Genomic DNA, 16,945 nt, shown 5'->3' on the forward strand with positions numbered 1-16,945 from the left:
TGAAAACGATGTGGATGTATTTCAGTACTACAGCCGTTAGATGTTTGCCTGACAAGCCTTTCAAGGCACACTTGCGTGATTGTTGGCAGTATTACATGCTAGAAGAGACCGAAAAGCTTGAAGGAAGTGAGAACACCATCTCTCCTTGGAAAGCGATTTAAGAAAAACCAGACCAAATTGCTAAGTCGTTTGTTGTGACTGATATTGGCACGGTCAATGGGAAATGGCCCGTAGGCCTGTGCCAAATATTCGGGGAAAATTTTTTGAATAATAGGCACTGTGAAAATAGTTTAACGATATTCATTGAGTTGCACATGCACAGTAGCTCAGAACACGCCCACATTTTACATTGCAGTAAATTTAATTTTTATGATCGTTAGTCCAATCAATGTTGAAACCACATTTTGTGTGCTAAAGTTTATTATTTCTCTGCTGAAATTAAAAAAGTAATGACTCAATCCCATTGTGCTATATAGTTTTATTTCGCAGCCGCGTATGTTGAATGATTTGAATAGGTGTCATCAATTTGAATAATAGGCTGATGAAGTTGTATAATAGGCGGATCCAGTGCAAATAAAAAAATTTGAATAGGTGAAAAACTTTGAATATTTGGCACGGGCCTAGAACTCAAATGAGAAGAAACAAAAAATCAAACGGGAATTGAAAGAACAGAGGAGTACGAAGATGTTTTTGTAAGGGGGTGCTTTACAAATCTGGGGGTCCGGGGGCTTGCCCCAGGAAAATTTTGGCACTCTACATTCCCGGAGATTAATTCTGAGCAAATTTGGTATAAAATTATCAGTATCAAAATTTTTATGCTATATACTTTAAATCTATAGAATCTGTTAAGTGGGTATGAATATACAATAAAAAAGATTGCATTGCATGTGTCATTGTACTTCGGAGGAACGTTTTAATCTTCGCAGTGAAGAAAACGAACGTTTTAACTACGTCTACAGCATGTCTATTTTAGGATCCAATTACACTTGACCTATAGTCTAGCTACCCTCTTTAGTAGCTGTTCATGGCTACCATTAATGTCAAAAATGAGAGGAGACTTACTTGTTGCAGATTCGCGCTCGCAATGTGCTTGCTCTTTATAAGAGATATCTACGATGTGGTTCATCTAGCTGACCTTTGTACTGTGTACGTAACTATGCTAGTATAGCTAGCTTAGTAACTAATAGCTAGCTACTAGCTGGACTTCTAGCTAGCTGCTCTGAACTTCATGGAGCAAGTAGGTAAGGTAGCTTGAGATAAGGGGGTGCTCCAGCACCCTGAGCACCCGTGCTTCCTACGCCACTGAAGAAGTGTTTGGGTCTGAACAATTGCCGTGTGTACCTGATGGAGATCCCTTCGATCAATTCTAGTGATTCTGACTTTGATTCAGAAACTGAATACTCCATCTCTTGTGGCGAGTATTCTGAAATTATTATCCTAAACATTCAAGTCATTATTAATTTTTATCAAACTCTGCATGTGTTTAGGTTATATATCAGCATTGTGTTTCCTTTGATGCATATTCTGTTGATAACAAGGCCCTTATCATCGGAACACTTCAATACGGATGTACAGGGGATATCCAGGCTTCCCTGAAGTAGATCAGATGCATATTGTCTGGGAGAACAAGTACGGTAGGCCTTTGAACAGAGTGTATTGAACAGCTTTGAAAGTGGAGCAATCACTCAAGATCAGTACAAAGAATTCCAGGGTAGAGTAGAAGAGGGTATTATGAGATGGAACCAATTATGAGACAGCTGTTTAAAACGGGAGTGCTTCAGCTATTCTGTCTGCAGTTAATAGCACTACCACTCTAGTATTTTTTTCCAAAAGAAATTTGGAGTTGTATGCTTGTGTTGACAGAGATACCACAATAGTTTGTTTAAGTACAGAATTTAATTGGAAAAAACATTTTTAATTGACCAAATTTAAGTGGGTGCCAAATGTTTGTAGTAAAATTCACTAGGTATCAGTTAAAACAGGAGTAACTGTTTTTATAGGCAAAATAATCACTATATTTTAATATCAAAAAGTTCCAGATATGTTAGAACAGCCAATTAGCGTTAAAATTAATTAATTGCAATGGTGTCTCGTAAATACCCCCCCCTGTCTCATAATACCCAAACCACTTTGAACACTAAAATGCTAGCATTAGCTGCAAACAAAGCACTGTCACTAATTTTTTTGCTTACATGCAAAGCATATTGACCATAATAGTTAGTGAACAGGCTATTTAGCTCCCTCAAGATTACTGCAAGACAGGGGGGTCAGACACATTTAGAGGTCTCATAATACCCCCTTGTACTCTACAATTTTTGTTGACATTAAGAATTTAAGAAGAAGAAATGGCATAATTTGTGCGTGTATTCTTATAATTATCATAACTATTCAGGATAACCAGTCTGTAATCCACTGATTGCATTGTTCAGCTGTAACAGCATTAAATGCTGCTAATTAAGAAGTGCATGGCTTAGGATCTGCCAAATTTCGTCATGGTCTTTCAGATAGTACTTAACAGAACTGAAAGTTTCTTCAATTGGCATCATATCAGGGCTGATGGAGGGGTGTAGGTAAAGGACAAGAATACCAGCACTTCTAAAGAGGTCCTTCACGTGCTGTACATGATGTATAGAGCAGTTGCAGGTTTATTCCATCAAATGGTAGCATTTCAGGAAGTAGACAGCCTCTAACAAAGTCATAAAAAGTATTGCCATTGGTGGTCCCTGTTAACAATTCTGTTGTCACGACAGATGAGCATATATTGCTTCGCTGCACAGTGTTATAACCTCCAAGATGAACTTTCTGATGTGATCTTTAAAGACCACTACACCCAGTTTCATACGAACACAAAAACATCTGTCTGAACAGTTGTACTTCACTCATATACTTCCCACGACTTGTAATGAACCTTTGCTTTGCACCTGATGCAATTTCTTCCCATGCCTGTGTATTACTCGGCATATCGTTGATGGCGATACCTCCTTCATCAATTGCAAGAGCAATTTCTCTGAGATATACAGAAGTGTTTTCCAAACAATAATTTTTTGCCAAGCAGGTTGTAATTTAAATTTTCGGTGGAAAATGCATGATTGCGGTTGGTTTTCGAGACAAATCCTGCCACACAATGTGTGTTCAAAAGTACTTGAAATCAACAGTAAACTATGGTTTCCGTATTTACTACCAACAGGTTGTAATTGAATAATTTGATTGCAGCAAAGTACCACTAATTAGAAAAAATTTGCATATTCAAGCTTTGAAGTGGCCACTGCTAATGAGGTGTCTATCCAACTAAGAAACCTGCTAGCAGGTCACTATCTGAGTTAGTGACCTGCTAGCAGGTTTCTAACTAGTACCCACAGGTTTCTAACTAAAACCACAGATGCATGAATATAATTAAAATCAGACAGATTACAATCATTTTTAAGCACAAAATTAATTAGAAGACAAATTGATTGTTATATTAGTTCCACCAGAAATAGAAATAGTAGGCAGCATGGTCTTCTGAGCAGTTTCGGTTTCTTTGCTTTTCTGAACAGGTTCAGCAGGCTCAGCAAAAGATCGCACATCATCAAGGCATTTTCGCTTTGGCACAGACTTCGTGTTAAGAACGTAGCGCTTTATTTCTTGACATAGCCCAGTCAATCCATAACTTGACAGCCCATTGTGTACAACTCTTAGTTTTTTGCGGAATGCTGCTTTTCTTAATACTATCAATATATTTTTGTTTTTTTGGGGAAGCGTAACGAGAAACTGTAGCTGTAGTAGAGACAGCAGTGACAGCAGTGGTGGAAGTAGTACCAGTAGTGGAGTCAAAGCTTGCAGTTTGAGAATTGGTTATAGCAGCATCAATTAAATAGTCGACTTGAGTGAGCAAATCATCACTTATCGGAGGGAAATCCAATAGATTTTCTTCAAATTGGTTCAAATACTCGTCAGTTTGTTGCGTTGACAGGGCCTTGTAGGGATCGCCCATTTGGGAGCTGGTTACTTGTATTCCACCAACGATACGGTCATCTGGTTCATCAAAAACTGACTCCCAATTAAGTCTGATGGGGTGCTCCGCTCTCCAACTACAAAAGGTACATCCAGGACCAGTACAGTCGTGGTACATTGAGCTAAAATCTTTGGGCTCTCTAAATTTGAAAGACATCTCTTTTTACTAGCTTGAAACTCTCTTTTTTGAATGAAACTAATCTCATTAAACCTCAAAAATGCATTTTCTAAGCGAGATAGACCATGTGTAGTACGGCTTCTTAGCTGGATAGTAACCCTCGGGAGTGGTTAGTGGCTTCTGCAAGTCACTACACTCCCTCAGGTTTACTATCCAGCTAAGAAACCTACTACACATGGTCTAACTAATACTTAAACAATAATTGAGCAGTTTACCACAATTCAAGTTTTCTCAGTCTCCATTCCTCAGCTTATACCTACTCCCTTTGTTGATGATGGCCCTCCGAACTCTACTAAGAGATGCTGAAAAACAAAACAGTAAGTTTGTACATCCACGCGCACTAAGTTAAGTTTGTATGTACTTATTTATACATGTACTTAGCCCTAAACTGTATGTAGAATTTGTTTGGCACAAATGGGCTCTGCTAAATTGTAATTTACTCAAATGCAGAAAAGTATTAAGATGAGGATAGTGTTTGTGTGGTCAATTCTTCTGACGTGAAAAATCCTCCTCCAGAAAAAGCAGTGATCGTTATTCAATGGCAAATATGCAATGCTGAAATTGGTGAGTCAGGGCTTTAATGTAATACATACAAAAGTAGGATATTTATTGTAGGCAATTTTTTGGACGACATGGACTGTGTACACTGATCACGCGGCACGTCTCTCAATCCTCAATACAGCACAACCATCTGGGGGTGGGCACTGACCATCCAGGAAATGGATTGGCAAACGAAATTGCTGCCAACCCAGTTGAAGCTGAATTCGATGTTCGAGAGTCACCTGGACCCTTAGTAGAAACAGATGACACACTGACTCCACGACCTTTAACTGCTAACGAACAAGCTGGTAACAACATATTGTTTACGTTGAGGACCACAATGAAGTACCATGAGCAAAGACTGCCAGTTTTGTTTGATACTTGGCTCACTACATCACCCGTGACTGGGACCAGAACAAGACTTTCTAGATGGAGTGTACACACCGCCATTTGCCACCCTGCCAAAACTACTTGAGGATAATTATAGATTCAAGAGACCTTCCTCTTCAAAAGAAAAAAGACAGGAAAAGAAAACAAAACCCCTAAAAAGACGTGTCCCAAAAAAAAAAAGTATAAAGGTATGATACAATACTTGTACAATAAAGAAAAAGTAAAAAGGTATGATACAATACTTGTATAATTACATGTATAATTATGTGTATTATATCAATTTCCCCTCGCCCAGAACCATTTTTTTTTCAAGATTCAATCTTCTATCTCCATCCCATCCCTAATTTTGAGACTAATAGCTCCCAATATGGGGTAAAAACAACAGCTCTGACTCAGAAACTGGTCAGTAAAGCAAAAAAACTGCATAGTAATGTCTGTACCACTTGCTTTGTAGGTCCCTTGACTCTGGACATTACTGTAATGAAGTTGTACTTAGAAATCTCCAGACTGGACCAACAAAATAATGTCTAAAACTAAAACCAGCAACAGATAACTGCAAAACTTAACGATCTTTACAAACGTTCGACGTTCAACCCACCAGCAATGTACAACACCCCAGCAAACCCTTTGTGCCAGCCAGTTGTAAAGAGGGGCACTTGCTTGTAAGCGTTCTAGATAGTATGTAGATATCAGATAGGCCTGAAACATTGTAGACAGCTCATTATTTATGAATACGTTATGTGCTACTGTACACGTATCACATAGTCAAAATCCAGTTAGCCTTGCCTTCCCAAACAAAAAAGTGTCCCAATCCAAACAATATCAGGTGTTGTCTAGCTCAAACAGCACGATTTGAATTTCTGTTAAAACCAGCTGTCTTTATATTGGCCACTTTACCATTGTGGGAGCAGCTCGGAATAAATGGATTGCTTTCTTTGTACAATATTCGCAGTGCATCCCCTGCAAAGGTCCTCTCAATGCTGACTGATGTGAACTTAAGCAATCCAAACGAGGAAACAGTGTTTGGGTACCTTTAACAGTTTATACATTGTTTTCAAAGTCGTGCAGAAAAAATGCTCAATTTTAGCATTTGATCATGCATTTTTACTATAATAATTTCATCGGAAGCATGGATGGAGATGAGCTTAGAAAATGACTTAGACTTAACTAGCATAAAATCGAAAGTTGTATTCCTAACATATTTGCCACCAAAAAACAACAAAATGCAGTATTTCTCAGAACTTACTAGTAGCCCCGACTTCCGTTGAAGCTCAAAAGATGAGCAATATACTCAGGTACATGCACAACAAATTTCAGATCCAAATAAGCTACTTCTATTCCTAACATATTTTTGGGGGTACACATCTTCAGACAGCCATTTCATAGTGATGATGTCATATGATGTAACAGGTGGTGGTCCAATGGGAGCGCCAATAGTTGAACTTTCAGTACCTGCACTCAAATAGATCATATCACGTTTACTTCAGAAGATATGCCACAAAATGTGAAAAAAATGATATAAAAAAATCTACTGTCATTGGTTGTTGCACTGTACATGAGGTCTGTCACTTGAATTGTGTCATCCACATACGAAAAATATCTTGCATTCGTTCGAGAGTTCCGGGCACACTTAATGGAAGACAGCTCGTGGATAATGAACGCTTGTTGAACTCTGATCTTGAACTGATGAACTTAATTTCGTATTGTTTTGTATTTATATTGGAGGCCATCCACATGAATTATTAAACTTTGATCTTGAACTGCATGTATATATAATTACGTTAGAGGCTCTGCCATTTGGCATCCTTGAGTTGTGCGAATGTTTGTGAACTCTGATCATAACTTCTTATTAGTTAATTTCGTATTCCGATAAACCATTAGGCTAATTATAGTGAATAAATTACCTGATTGTTTATAAAATTTAACATAAATTAATGTTCCAACTTATGATTCTCGACCTATATAAATAATAGTTAGACACGGTTTAGGTCTAAATCACGTGGAAACTTCCTAAACAGTGTCTAAGCATTTTAGATCATAGCAACAACGCTCATACGCCTGACAACAATGGTTTGAACGCACATCAATGGATTCTGAGCCACACCTCCAGCTCTGTCTTTGCAGCAGCAACCAGCCCCACCTTTCTATCTGCTCTGCAAGACAAAGAGTTCGTAGACTATTTGCTCTCCTCCACAGCCAGTGAGAACCTACTTACTGCTCCAGTGGCAAAGAAAGTAAGAACATTCGCTTCCCCAAAGTCAAGTAAAGAAGTAGAACAAGCAAGAAAGGAAACAATACCAAAGAAAACACTCATTGTCATCAAGTATTGCTTATTATTATGTACTTTTATTATGGTTATTATCTTATCTTGATCAAATCTTTGCTACATGATTTTCTATTGAAGTACATGATTTTCTAAGTAAGTACATGATTTTCTAAATTGGATAGAACATTTCCTCTAACCAATCAGATTGCAGTATTTATGACAAACATGATCTAAGTTATAGTTATTGACTGGTTGACTAGTAATTATGGCTTATAAACAACCAATGCCGAGGGCGCAGCCCGAGGCTGAGATTGTTTATAAACCATAATTACTAGGCAACCAGTCAACAACTGATTTATTTACTGCAAAAACAGCAAAACAGTCATTTGAACATCAGTGGAGACAGTCAAACTTGCTCTCACAGCCTCAGAATTATGCAGTTAGAACAGTTACAGCCATGCATAAACTTTGACCAGACCCGCCCACCACTAAATGCAGCTGCAAGGTTTGTACATGTAGCTCTGAACTAGTCTGTTATTGTCAACAACACCACAGTCTACTTGTAATCCTCTACTTCTGAGCCACAGCCTTGACTACTGAGAAAGCACAGAGCAAGAATTTGACTACAGGCTTCAGCTAGTTCAATACTGTCAAGCTTACACAACATTTTTGAATTTTATTGCGTGCAATGTACCAAATTTTGTCAAGATGGATCATATCAATTCAAATCTGCTGAGGAAGTAGATTATAAGAATAGTGCCTGGGGGAAGTAATTATATAATATAATTACTGAACATCACCTAGGATACGGACTGAATCAGTAAATAAGTGTTATAGTGTCCCAAAGCTCGAGGGCTTTAGCCCGAGGGATGAGGGACACTATAACCATAGATACCGAATGCACATGTTCTAACTGATTTAGATCCCAAAACCTATTGGCTACTAGAAATGCACTAGCTTAGCAACAGTCAACCTATATAAACAGCCAACCTAGCAACTGCATCATTATTCTTTTGAAAACTAATATCTGAAGTTGGTATCTCTGTGTATCTACTAAATCTGAAGTCAACCCTGTTCCTCCACCTCAGTTTGATGGACAAAATTATAGTCCTAGCTCCACCCACAAAACGGAAACATCCAGCTCCTCCCCCAGTTTTGCAGCAAACAAGCCCAGCACACTTCCCAAGAAACAAGCGGCTCGTACTACTCTCACAAAGCGAAAGGAAGACGCCTAAGCTATAATTTGCAGCAAACAAGCCCAGCAAACGAGCGGCTCCTATACTACTCTTGAACAAAGCGAAAGGAACTTTAGGAAGAAGCCAAAGCTAGATTCCCAGCACTTCCATACATCCAGCTCCTCCCCCATGCAGCCTTGCAGCAAAAAAGCACAGCACACTGCCGCCTAAAAAACGAGCGTCTCCTACTACTCTCGAACAAAGCCAAAAAAAGAAACTAGAGCTTCTCTCTTTCATTGTAGTTCTGTTATTATATTACTAGACAAAGCATCTAGCTACAATAATTTTTATGTTATTACATGTGCATCTTCTTGTAAATCACAATACAATGTACAATCTCGTAGTTTGTAGCCCAGAGCAATCTATAGTACCGGTACTATAGCTCATAGTTCCCTGCTAAATACACTCAAATGGGATCTAACTATTATATAGTGCCTGAAACGACGAGTAACAGAGACAAGGGGGGTGAACAGAGTGAAACCATTAGGACAGTAATTTCCAAAGGAGGGTATACTTACGAGCTATCTACAAGCGACCTAGCCCTCAAACAATCTGCCTTCACAGCTGGAAATGGAGTAAGCTTAACATTCCATTAAATTAATGCATATATATTATAATGCAGGGATTTACCATGCATAAGCATTAACAGGGTGCATGCGATACGTGAGGGGGGCTACATGTGGTATGGCACAGTTATGGTCTTTAACTTGCATATAGTCATGTATACATGTTTCATCGTACATAATTATATAGAAGAACTTGTGCCACAGTACGGGGTGTACATGTCGTTCATTGACGTAGACAGTAAGGAGCAGGGCAGCAAGGGAACTGCCACTGGATTAATGAGAAGTTTGATCTCAATATGGTACCCTCCACTGTGGCTGGCAGCTAGTTCCGCGTCAAAGGGCATCGGCATCAACCCACGGATCCGAGCAGCAGTATTTAGTAAGTGTAATGATGGTATGCATTAAAGGAACTCACTCAAATGTAATTATAGGCCAGAAGAGTTGATCGTGTAAATTACTTGCTGTTAATATTAGTGCTTGATTTAAAATGCTGTATCAACGAGCATTGCGTGGAATGCACTTTGTACTGCTTCATTAGAATACTGCTTGGAGAAGTATCCGAGCTGCTCAGCTGACAAGATGATGCGTGATCTGACTAACAAGTGTGGCAAGGAGAGAAGGTCTAGAATGAAGTAGAGGAACAAAGTCTCTGTATTATTAATTATTATAACTTTTGTCAGGCATTAATTATGTATGCATTGAATTAAGCAACAAAATGACTATGTATGTTTCATTTCATGTGTAAAACAGGTATATTTCATGCATGAAACATGCATGAAGCCTCCTTCTTCACAAGCCTCCCCTGAACAGAAGGCCTGCTACTGACTGCTTGCGCATGCGTGGATATTTTCCCCCGTAAAATGTCCTATAATACTGAATTTAATTACGAAAATATTCTGACAAAGTATTGAAAGTCATACACAGAGCTATTTAGCTAGCTAACTAGCTAGAGACAAAGCTGTAATTTTGTTGTACAGCTATGTACAGCTATTTTCTTTCTGGAGTAGTATAGCAACCTGTAGTATAGGTAGACTTTCACCAAAGTTAGTATTAGATGGGCGTGGCCTGTCCATTAGGCTATTGTCAGCTTTCACTCGGTTCAGACGATTTTCATCTACACTCTTGCAGGCTGTGGGTCTTTTGTTAGCATAGTTCTTCTCGAAGGCTAGCATGAAATGTGCATGAAACATGCACCGATCATGCACTAACCATGCACGTTTCATGCATTAACCATGCATGAAATTAATGCATGCTTCAGGCAGCATGTTGCTCATGCATGTTTCACACCTAATTATGGCGTAGCCGCACGAGGGATACAGTAAAGCTGACTGTGTGTGTGTGCGTGTCTGTTCCAGCTGTAACTGCTCAACGGTTGCAATGCGACGAAAACTATAGGCTTCTAGCCACGTTCTCTTGGATTTTGATTTGTGGATTAGCAATTAAACTAAAGCTTCTTTCTCGAGTTAAGGCTAGTTTAATTAACTCACATTGAAGGCTGTTGCAGTCTCTTCAGAATCTTTCATAGCATCATCTGTTTGCACAAACTTTCTATTCAACTTATGAGTTAGCCTTGCACTAAAGCGCTAGCTACAAGAGTCAGAAAGAGCTGCTAAAGAAGCTAGCTATTTTAGTAGCCATTAGTGAACTTGCAGACACACCCCTTATTTCTTGATGTAATGCGCATGCGCGCTACATACCACGAGTAAGAGAAACCATGTTGAACCCTAGATCCTGCAATTTTCTTTTTTGTTGAGGTCCTGGTAAGCCACAAATTAAACCAACCTTTTCGGATAAGTCTTTTAGACACTGCTTGTTATACATGCATGTAGATACTACTTTCTGTGATTGAATTCTGTCTTTAATACTTATCTCACAGACTACTGCTTTGACAAAGGTTTACTCCCACTGTTTGGCTACAGGCCATTTAAGACGATCAGTATGCACTATTAACTGTGGACCCCCCCTTTCTTGTGAAACAAGCAAAGCACAGTGCAAATTATTTATCTCTTCTATAACACTCTAATACTTTTGAGCGAAAGCAAAAACATGGCGAGAGGCATTAGCAAGCGCACGCTTGCAACACTCGTTATGCACAGTTCTGTAAAGCGTCCCAAATCTTTGTGTGTTCCATGCATGTTTGCATGAAACACGCATGTTTGACACAATTAGGTACGTACATTGGTACCTAATCGCCTAATCGTACTCATGCATGAAATGTGCTGATACATGTCTGAAACTTACCTGTTTTAGGTGCTATATTTTCAGTAGGGTATAGTGTTGTTTTATGATACAACTGGGTTGATAATTTATAAATCAAGATCCTGGCGCAGGGGACAACTCAACATGCACACTGTTGTCACACCCTTTTTCGTGTGAAGGGGCGAGGCTTGCAAGACCAGATGTTATCATGCGTGTCGTAATAGTATTTTGAAGGTATAAACTCAGGGGCGGATCCAGGATTTAAGGAAGGGGGTTCTAATCTTATAGCAATTCTTGTCCGCGAAAAAAGTTCACTCGGTGCGCAGCGCCGAAATTTTTGTGACCACGCCCCTTTTAAAGTACCACGCCCACTAATTAACCCTCATGTTCTCCCTCATGATTTATAAACACAGGAGAGATGGTTGTGACTGGAGGAGAGATAGTAGTGGTCCCCAGTGGAAAGACAGCCGGTGGTGGCTGGTGAAGAGGAGACTTGGCTATATATAGACTTGTAGAACTTGACCATCAATAATTATATTATTGATTTTATAGCAATTATACATGTAAGTATGCAGTGTCATTCAATATGCAGTGTCATGCACTCTCCCTTACCTGAAACTTTCCTCTTCTTACACCAGGAGTCAAGGATTCATGGCTAGATATAATAATCGCTTGACCACGGTGCAAATCAATGTGGCTGCAGTAGCCAGCCCCACCCTCTTGTTATGTAGAGAGAACCAGCCCCACCCTTCTATTATGCAAAGAGAACCAGCCCCACCCTTTTATTAAGCAGAGAGGACGTACTTTGTACGACTTTGTCACGACAGTACAGTTAGCTAGCTAGCTAATATATACTAGCTGGAAGGGTAGTTTGTACGAACCCAACGAACTACCTCTGGATCCGCCCCTGAAACTATCACGAAAAGAACGTAGAAAATATTTTACGGATTTAGTTTGTGTGAACTATAAGCCTTTTGGCAGCAGTAGAACCTCGCTAATCCGAACCCCTTTAGTCTGAAACCTCGCAAATCCGGACAAAATGGCAAACAGAACAAGAGGAGGGGCTGTCAATAGAATAGACTACTGCGCAAGCGCACTCTAACTTGCTCAGCTGAATCAGCAATAATTGTAATAATAAACTGCTCAATACCTCGCTCAATACAATGACCGTTGCAAAGAAAACGAAGAGAGCTCACAAGACTCAGTGTATTGGAGAGAATTAAAGTAGAGATAAAAAAGACTATTCTAGAGCCTAGCAGCTTCCATTCTGGCTACAGTAATATCATAATACATGTACACACGTGTCTTCGTTAATGATATTCTAATGACATCCGTTAATCCGGTGTATTCAGATGGGGTCTGGTTCGGCCCTATTCTGTATTCGATATTCGTGAGTATAAAAGTGTGCGTGCTTAATCAGCAAAAGCGTAAAACTTTATACCCTTGAAATACACCAGCAACTACTTTAATAGTCATGGAGACGCTTATATTGATTTTAGGAGCAAGACAGCAATCTTAAGTAAATAAACTCACCTTTACTTTAGTGATGCTGGTTTGACAACTTCCAATGAACTATTGCCTAAAAAGGGAAGTTTCCGTCACATCAAACAGAGTATGTAGATCTACCTCTCCACAACATGCTGGACGGAAAATGAGAGCAATTTGCTACACTAAAATGCTACGTCTATTAATTATTCAATAACGAGTGCTGCAGGCTGCGCTGTGCTAATGCCTCTCGCCATGTTATGCGTCACAGTAGTAGGGGGGAATAAGCTTTTTATTACTTATAGTAACCTGTGTCTACAGGCTTGCCATCAGCTTTACTAGGTCAGTGATTATAGTCAAGTTATATTATAACTGAGAAGAAAAGACTTGTGCATGCACCTATTGTATATATATGGTATCATTGTGGCTTACCAGGACCTCAAGAAAGATTCTGTCCAGATCTGGATTGTTCACTTCTTCTTCTTTGTATTTCTTGCCTCCACTGATAGGAGAGTATCCTTGTTTGGCAACGTGGTGGTTATGTCATTTTTTTGCATAATCAGGTCTGCACGGGCTTTTCTGAGCGCGCCCGTGTATGTAATTCACTGTGAATTTTTGGGTTGGGAGGTCATTGAGCCAGGATGTGCCGAGCAAGTAGCCTATTAGCAGGTTTGGAGAGGAGGTGTAGGCAGACAGCATTGCCATGGGGGGGGGGGGGGGCTTAATAGTAGCATTTCCCTGGTACTCTGGAGAGCTGGGCAGACCAGTAGGAAGTGGATCGCGTCCTCAGCAGCGGAGTGGCATAGCTTGCAAGTTGGTGATCTTTCACCTTCCCTGAACCTTGAGGCGTCCCACTCTAGCCCATCGCAGTCCACTAGTAGGCGAATTTTGAAGTTTGAGTGCTGGAGCATTTGTCTGTCCCTTTGCTAATGAGCCACTGAGGGCAGATTCTTCCTTGGACGAAGGAAGTTAAGCTGCATTCGGCTATAGGGAGCCCACTGCATTCAGACTGCAGTTTGGTGTTGAGTAGAGTTCTTAGAATCATTTTGATCGACTTCTTCCATGTAGGCTTGTTGCAGGACCAGGGGAGGGCGAGGGCAGCTGAGAGGGGATGAGTGCGCATGCGCATTAGATCTACACAGGAATAAGGGGCGTGGCTATTATACTAAATTACAATGTAATAATTATTATGTAATTTATCGTCTGACTATTAATAGCCAGGGAGCCCCCCCCTTCCTACGCCATGCGCCACTGAGCTGCACTGTTATGCTATAATGTTTTATGATGCGTTCTTGTTACTGTCTGCTGACAGTTTGTGTTGGATTCGTGGCAGTATGGATAGGGTATGATCTATCAGTATCTCAAGATGGTTCTGAACGATATAGGTTTGGTTCTTTTGCACCAGTAAGGATGGGTTCTCAGGCCAAGTGGTTTGTGGATGGACAGGATTATATGTCAGCTGTTGCCGATACCATCATGGCTGCAAAATACGAGATCTTTATAGCTGACTGGCAAATGAATCCTCATATCTTCATGAAGAGGCCAGACAATGGAATAACCAGCTTGGAATCACGGCTAGACCGGATGCTGCTAAAAAAAGCTGAAGAAGGTGTTCGTGTGTACATACTACTGTACTGGGAAACTAAAATAAATGCTGATATGGACCTTGGAAGTGACTACGCACAATCTATTTTGAGGCATAAAAATATTAAAGTATACCGTCATCCAACATTCTACACTCCTGTAAGCAATCCTAAAAACTCTGTTGAGGTGGAGCCACCATGAGAAGGTGGTCGTTGTTGACCGGATCATTGCATTTGTTGGTGGGATTGACTTGTGTTTTGGACGCTGGGACACACATTCCCATGAGTTGCATGATGACTATCCTCTTCATCCTTGTGTATTAGGTAAAGAAGATAGTGAACATTCCGTTACTGAGGAAGCCACTGAGGAAGCCACTGAGGATACTAGTAAGGAACCAATAAAGAAATATCGTCGTTGGATTGGCAAGGATTATGGCAATACCCTTCTTGGTGTTGTTAGGACTAAATTTAATGAACCTTTTCAAGATTATATTAACAGAAAGAATGATCCTCGAATGCCATGGCATGATGTTTCATGTATGTTCAATGGAGATCCTGCTTTAGATGTTGCAAGACACTTTATTCAGAGATATAATGCGATCAACCATGAGAATTCTTGGTTGAAGTTTTGGAATCGTCCCCAACTTTCCATTGAGAATTGGAATCATCCTGACACTCATGACACCATTCCTGATCCGAGTGCTAGTGACGTCAACATTCAAGTTCTTCGATCAGTAGGAAGCTGGTCAGCTGAGCAGCCACACGAAGATTCAATTCATCAAGCTTATCTCCATGCAATTAAGAACGCTGAGCATTTCATCTACATCGAAAATCAGTACTTTATTTCATCGCAGCCAAAAGAGATAATCAGGAATGTTCAGAATGCAATTCAACTGGCTTTATGTGATAGAATTGCCCGTGCTTATCTAAGTAGTGAAAACTTCCATGTGCTTATTTTGTTGCCTCTACAGCCAGAATTTTCTGATGAATGGGGCACTGGTGGTCCAAAGGATAGTGTGAGTTACTGGAACTATGCTACTCTTTACAGAGGGGAAGATTCATTATTCCACAAATTGAAGAAAATTGTTCCAGAAGAATACCTACATCGCTATTTGAGTGTATACAGTCTGCGGACACATGACATTTTGGGTGATAGAATTGTCACTGAGATTATCTATGTGCACAGTAAGTTGATGATTGTGGACGACCGACTTGCTATCATTGGATCAGCCAATATCAATGACTGCAGCATGCTTGGAGATAGGGATTCAGAGGTGGATGTGATAATAGAAGACAAAAACCTGATTGATGGGAAAATAAATGGACTACCCTATCGTGTTGGAAAATTCTCTCATGGGTTAAGATGTCACCTTCTGAAAGAACATCTTGGCTTACTGGATGAGGAAAATTGGGGCATAGATTTGGAAGTAGAGGATCCATTGGCGGACGATTTCTACGCAGAACTTCTCAAAATAGCTTCAACTAATACTGAAATCTACGAAACAGTATTTTTCCGGAAGATTATTCCAACAAATCCGAAATGGACCTTTGAAGACATGAAAGAGTGGCAGACTATTGAAGGTCTTGCTGACAGATACCCAGATGAAGCTAAGGAGGAACTAAGCAACATTCGTGGAAGAATTGTCCTATTTCCACCTTTACATTTATATAAATTCTTCAACGATGTGGTCAAACCATCCAACTTAGATTACCTAAATATGTTTGTGGATAATCGTAACGTTGATGACAGAAAAACAATGTATGTATAATGACTTCGATAGCTTCACATTCCTGTGTTGTTGTAGTGTTTACTGTAATTGTACCCATGCATGAGTTATTGCTTTGTACTCTAGCCCGGTAGCCATATCCCAGCAGCGCCCTTCGTGCATATATGGGAGCCACTGTATTTGTTGTGCACGTAATAACATAAACTCTCTTAACTATACCGTATAGTTAAGAGTTTATGTTTTGTGTTTAATTAATTATTGAACTGCTGCTCGGTGCACGAACCCAACTATGCTTGGCTTTAAGTTACCAAACAATTCTGCAATTATATTAATTATGCATTTCCTTCCTGACAAAATTACTAGCATGAATATCAGGAGGGCTTTGGGGGCTGGAGCCCCCCCTTTCTCTGCAAAAACTACACTAAGAGCCCCACCTTCTCTGATGAGTCTTCAGCCTGGGAATTACTGGTATAGATTAGTGGCAGACAAACAGCATGTCCAAGAGCTAGCTATACTATACTAGTAACTTTGATTCTTTAGTGCAACAGAACTAAGCTAGCTAGCTACGGCTAGCTAGCTAGCTTTAGCAGTATTATTAATTGAAGCAAGGTGTGGCTATTTCATGCGCAATGAGTCATTAATTAGGGGGTGTGGCTCCTGGTCACCGGAATTTTCGGCGCTCCGCGCCAAATAGTTTCTGGCGCGAACAGCTCAGCCCCCCCTTCCTCAAATTCCTGCCTACGCCCCTGAATATTCATGCACTCTTGCAAGAGTTCATAACTC

At 40.0% G+C, this 16,945-nt stretch overlaps 1 protein-coding gene and 1 long non-coding RNA gene across 2 annotated transcripts; both read left to right on the plus strand.

Moving 5' to 3' along the window:
- Window positions 1-3,206: 3,206 nt before the first annotated feature.
- Window positions 3,207-5,288, plus strand: LOC135345862 (uncharacterized). The gene is made up of 3 exons (XR_010397906.1): window positions 3,207-4,488; window positions 4,622-4,735; window positions 4,854-5,288. It is a non-coding gene; the product is annotated as an uncharacterized LOC135345862 (long non-coding RNA).
- Window positions 5,289-14,084: 8,796 nt separating this feature from the next.
- On the plus strand, window positions 14,085-16,282 carry LOC135345863 (uncharacterized). Its single transcript, XM_064543337.1, is given in 2 exon segments — window positions 14,085-14,621; window positions 14,623-16,282. Coding segments are annotated over 2 exon segments (2,070 nt in total). The 5' UTR covers window positions 14,085-14,133; the 3' UTR covers window positions 16,205-16,282.
- The last annotated feature ends 663 nt before the right edge of the window (window positions 16,283-16,945 follow it).

This window comes from Halichondria panicea, chromosome 12 (assembly GCF_963675165.1).
Source record: "Halichondria panicea chromosome 12, odHalPani1.1, whole genome shotgun sequence".
NCBI classification, from domain to species: domain Eukaryota; kingdom Metazoa; phylum Porifera; class Demospongiae; order Suberitida; family Halichondriidae; genus Halichondria; species Halichondria panicea.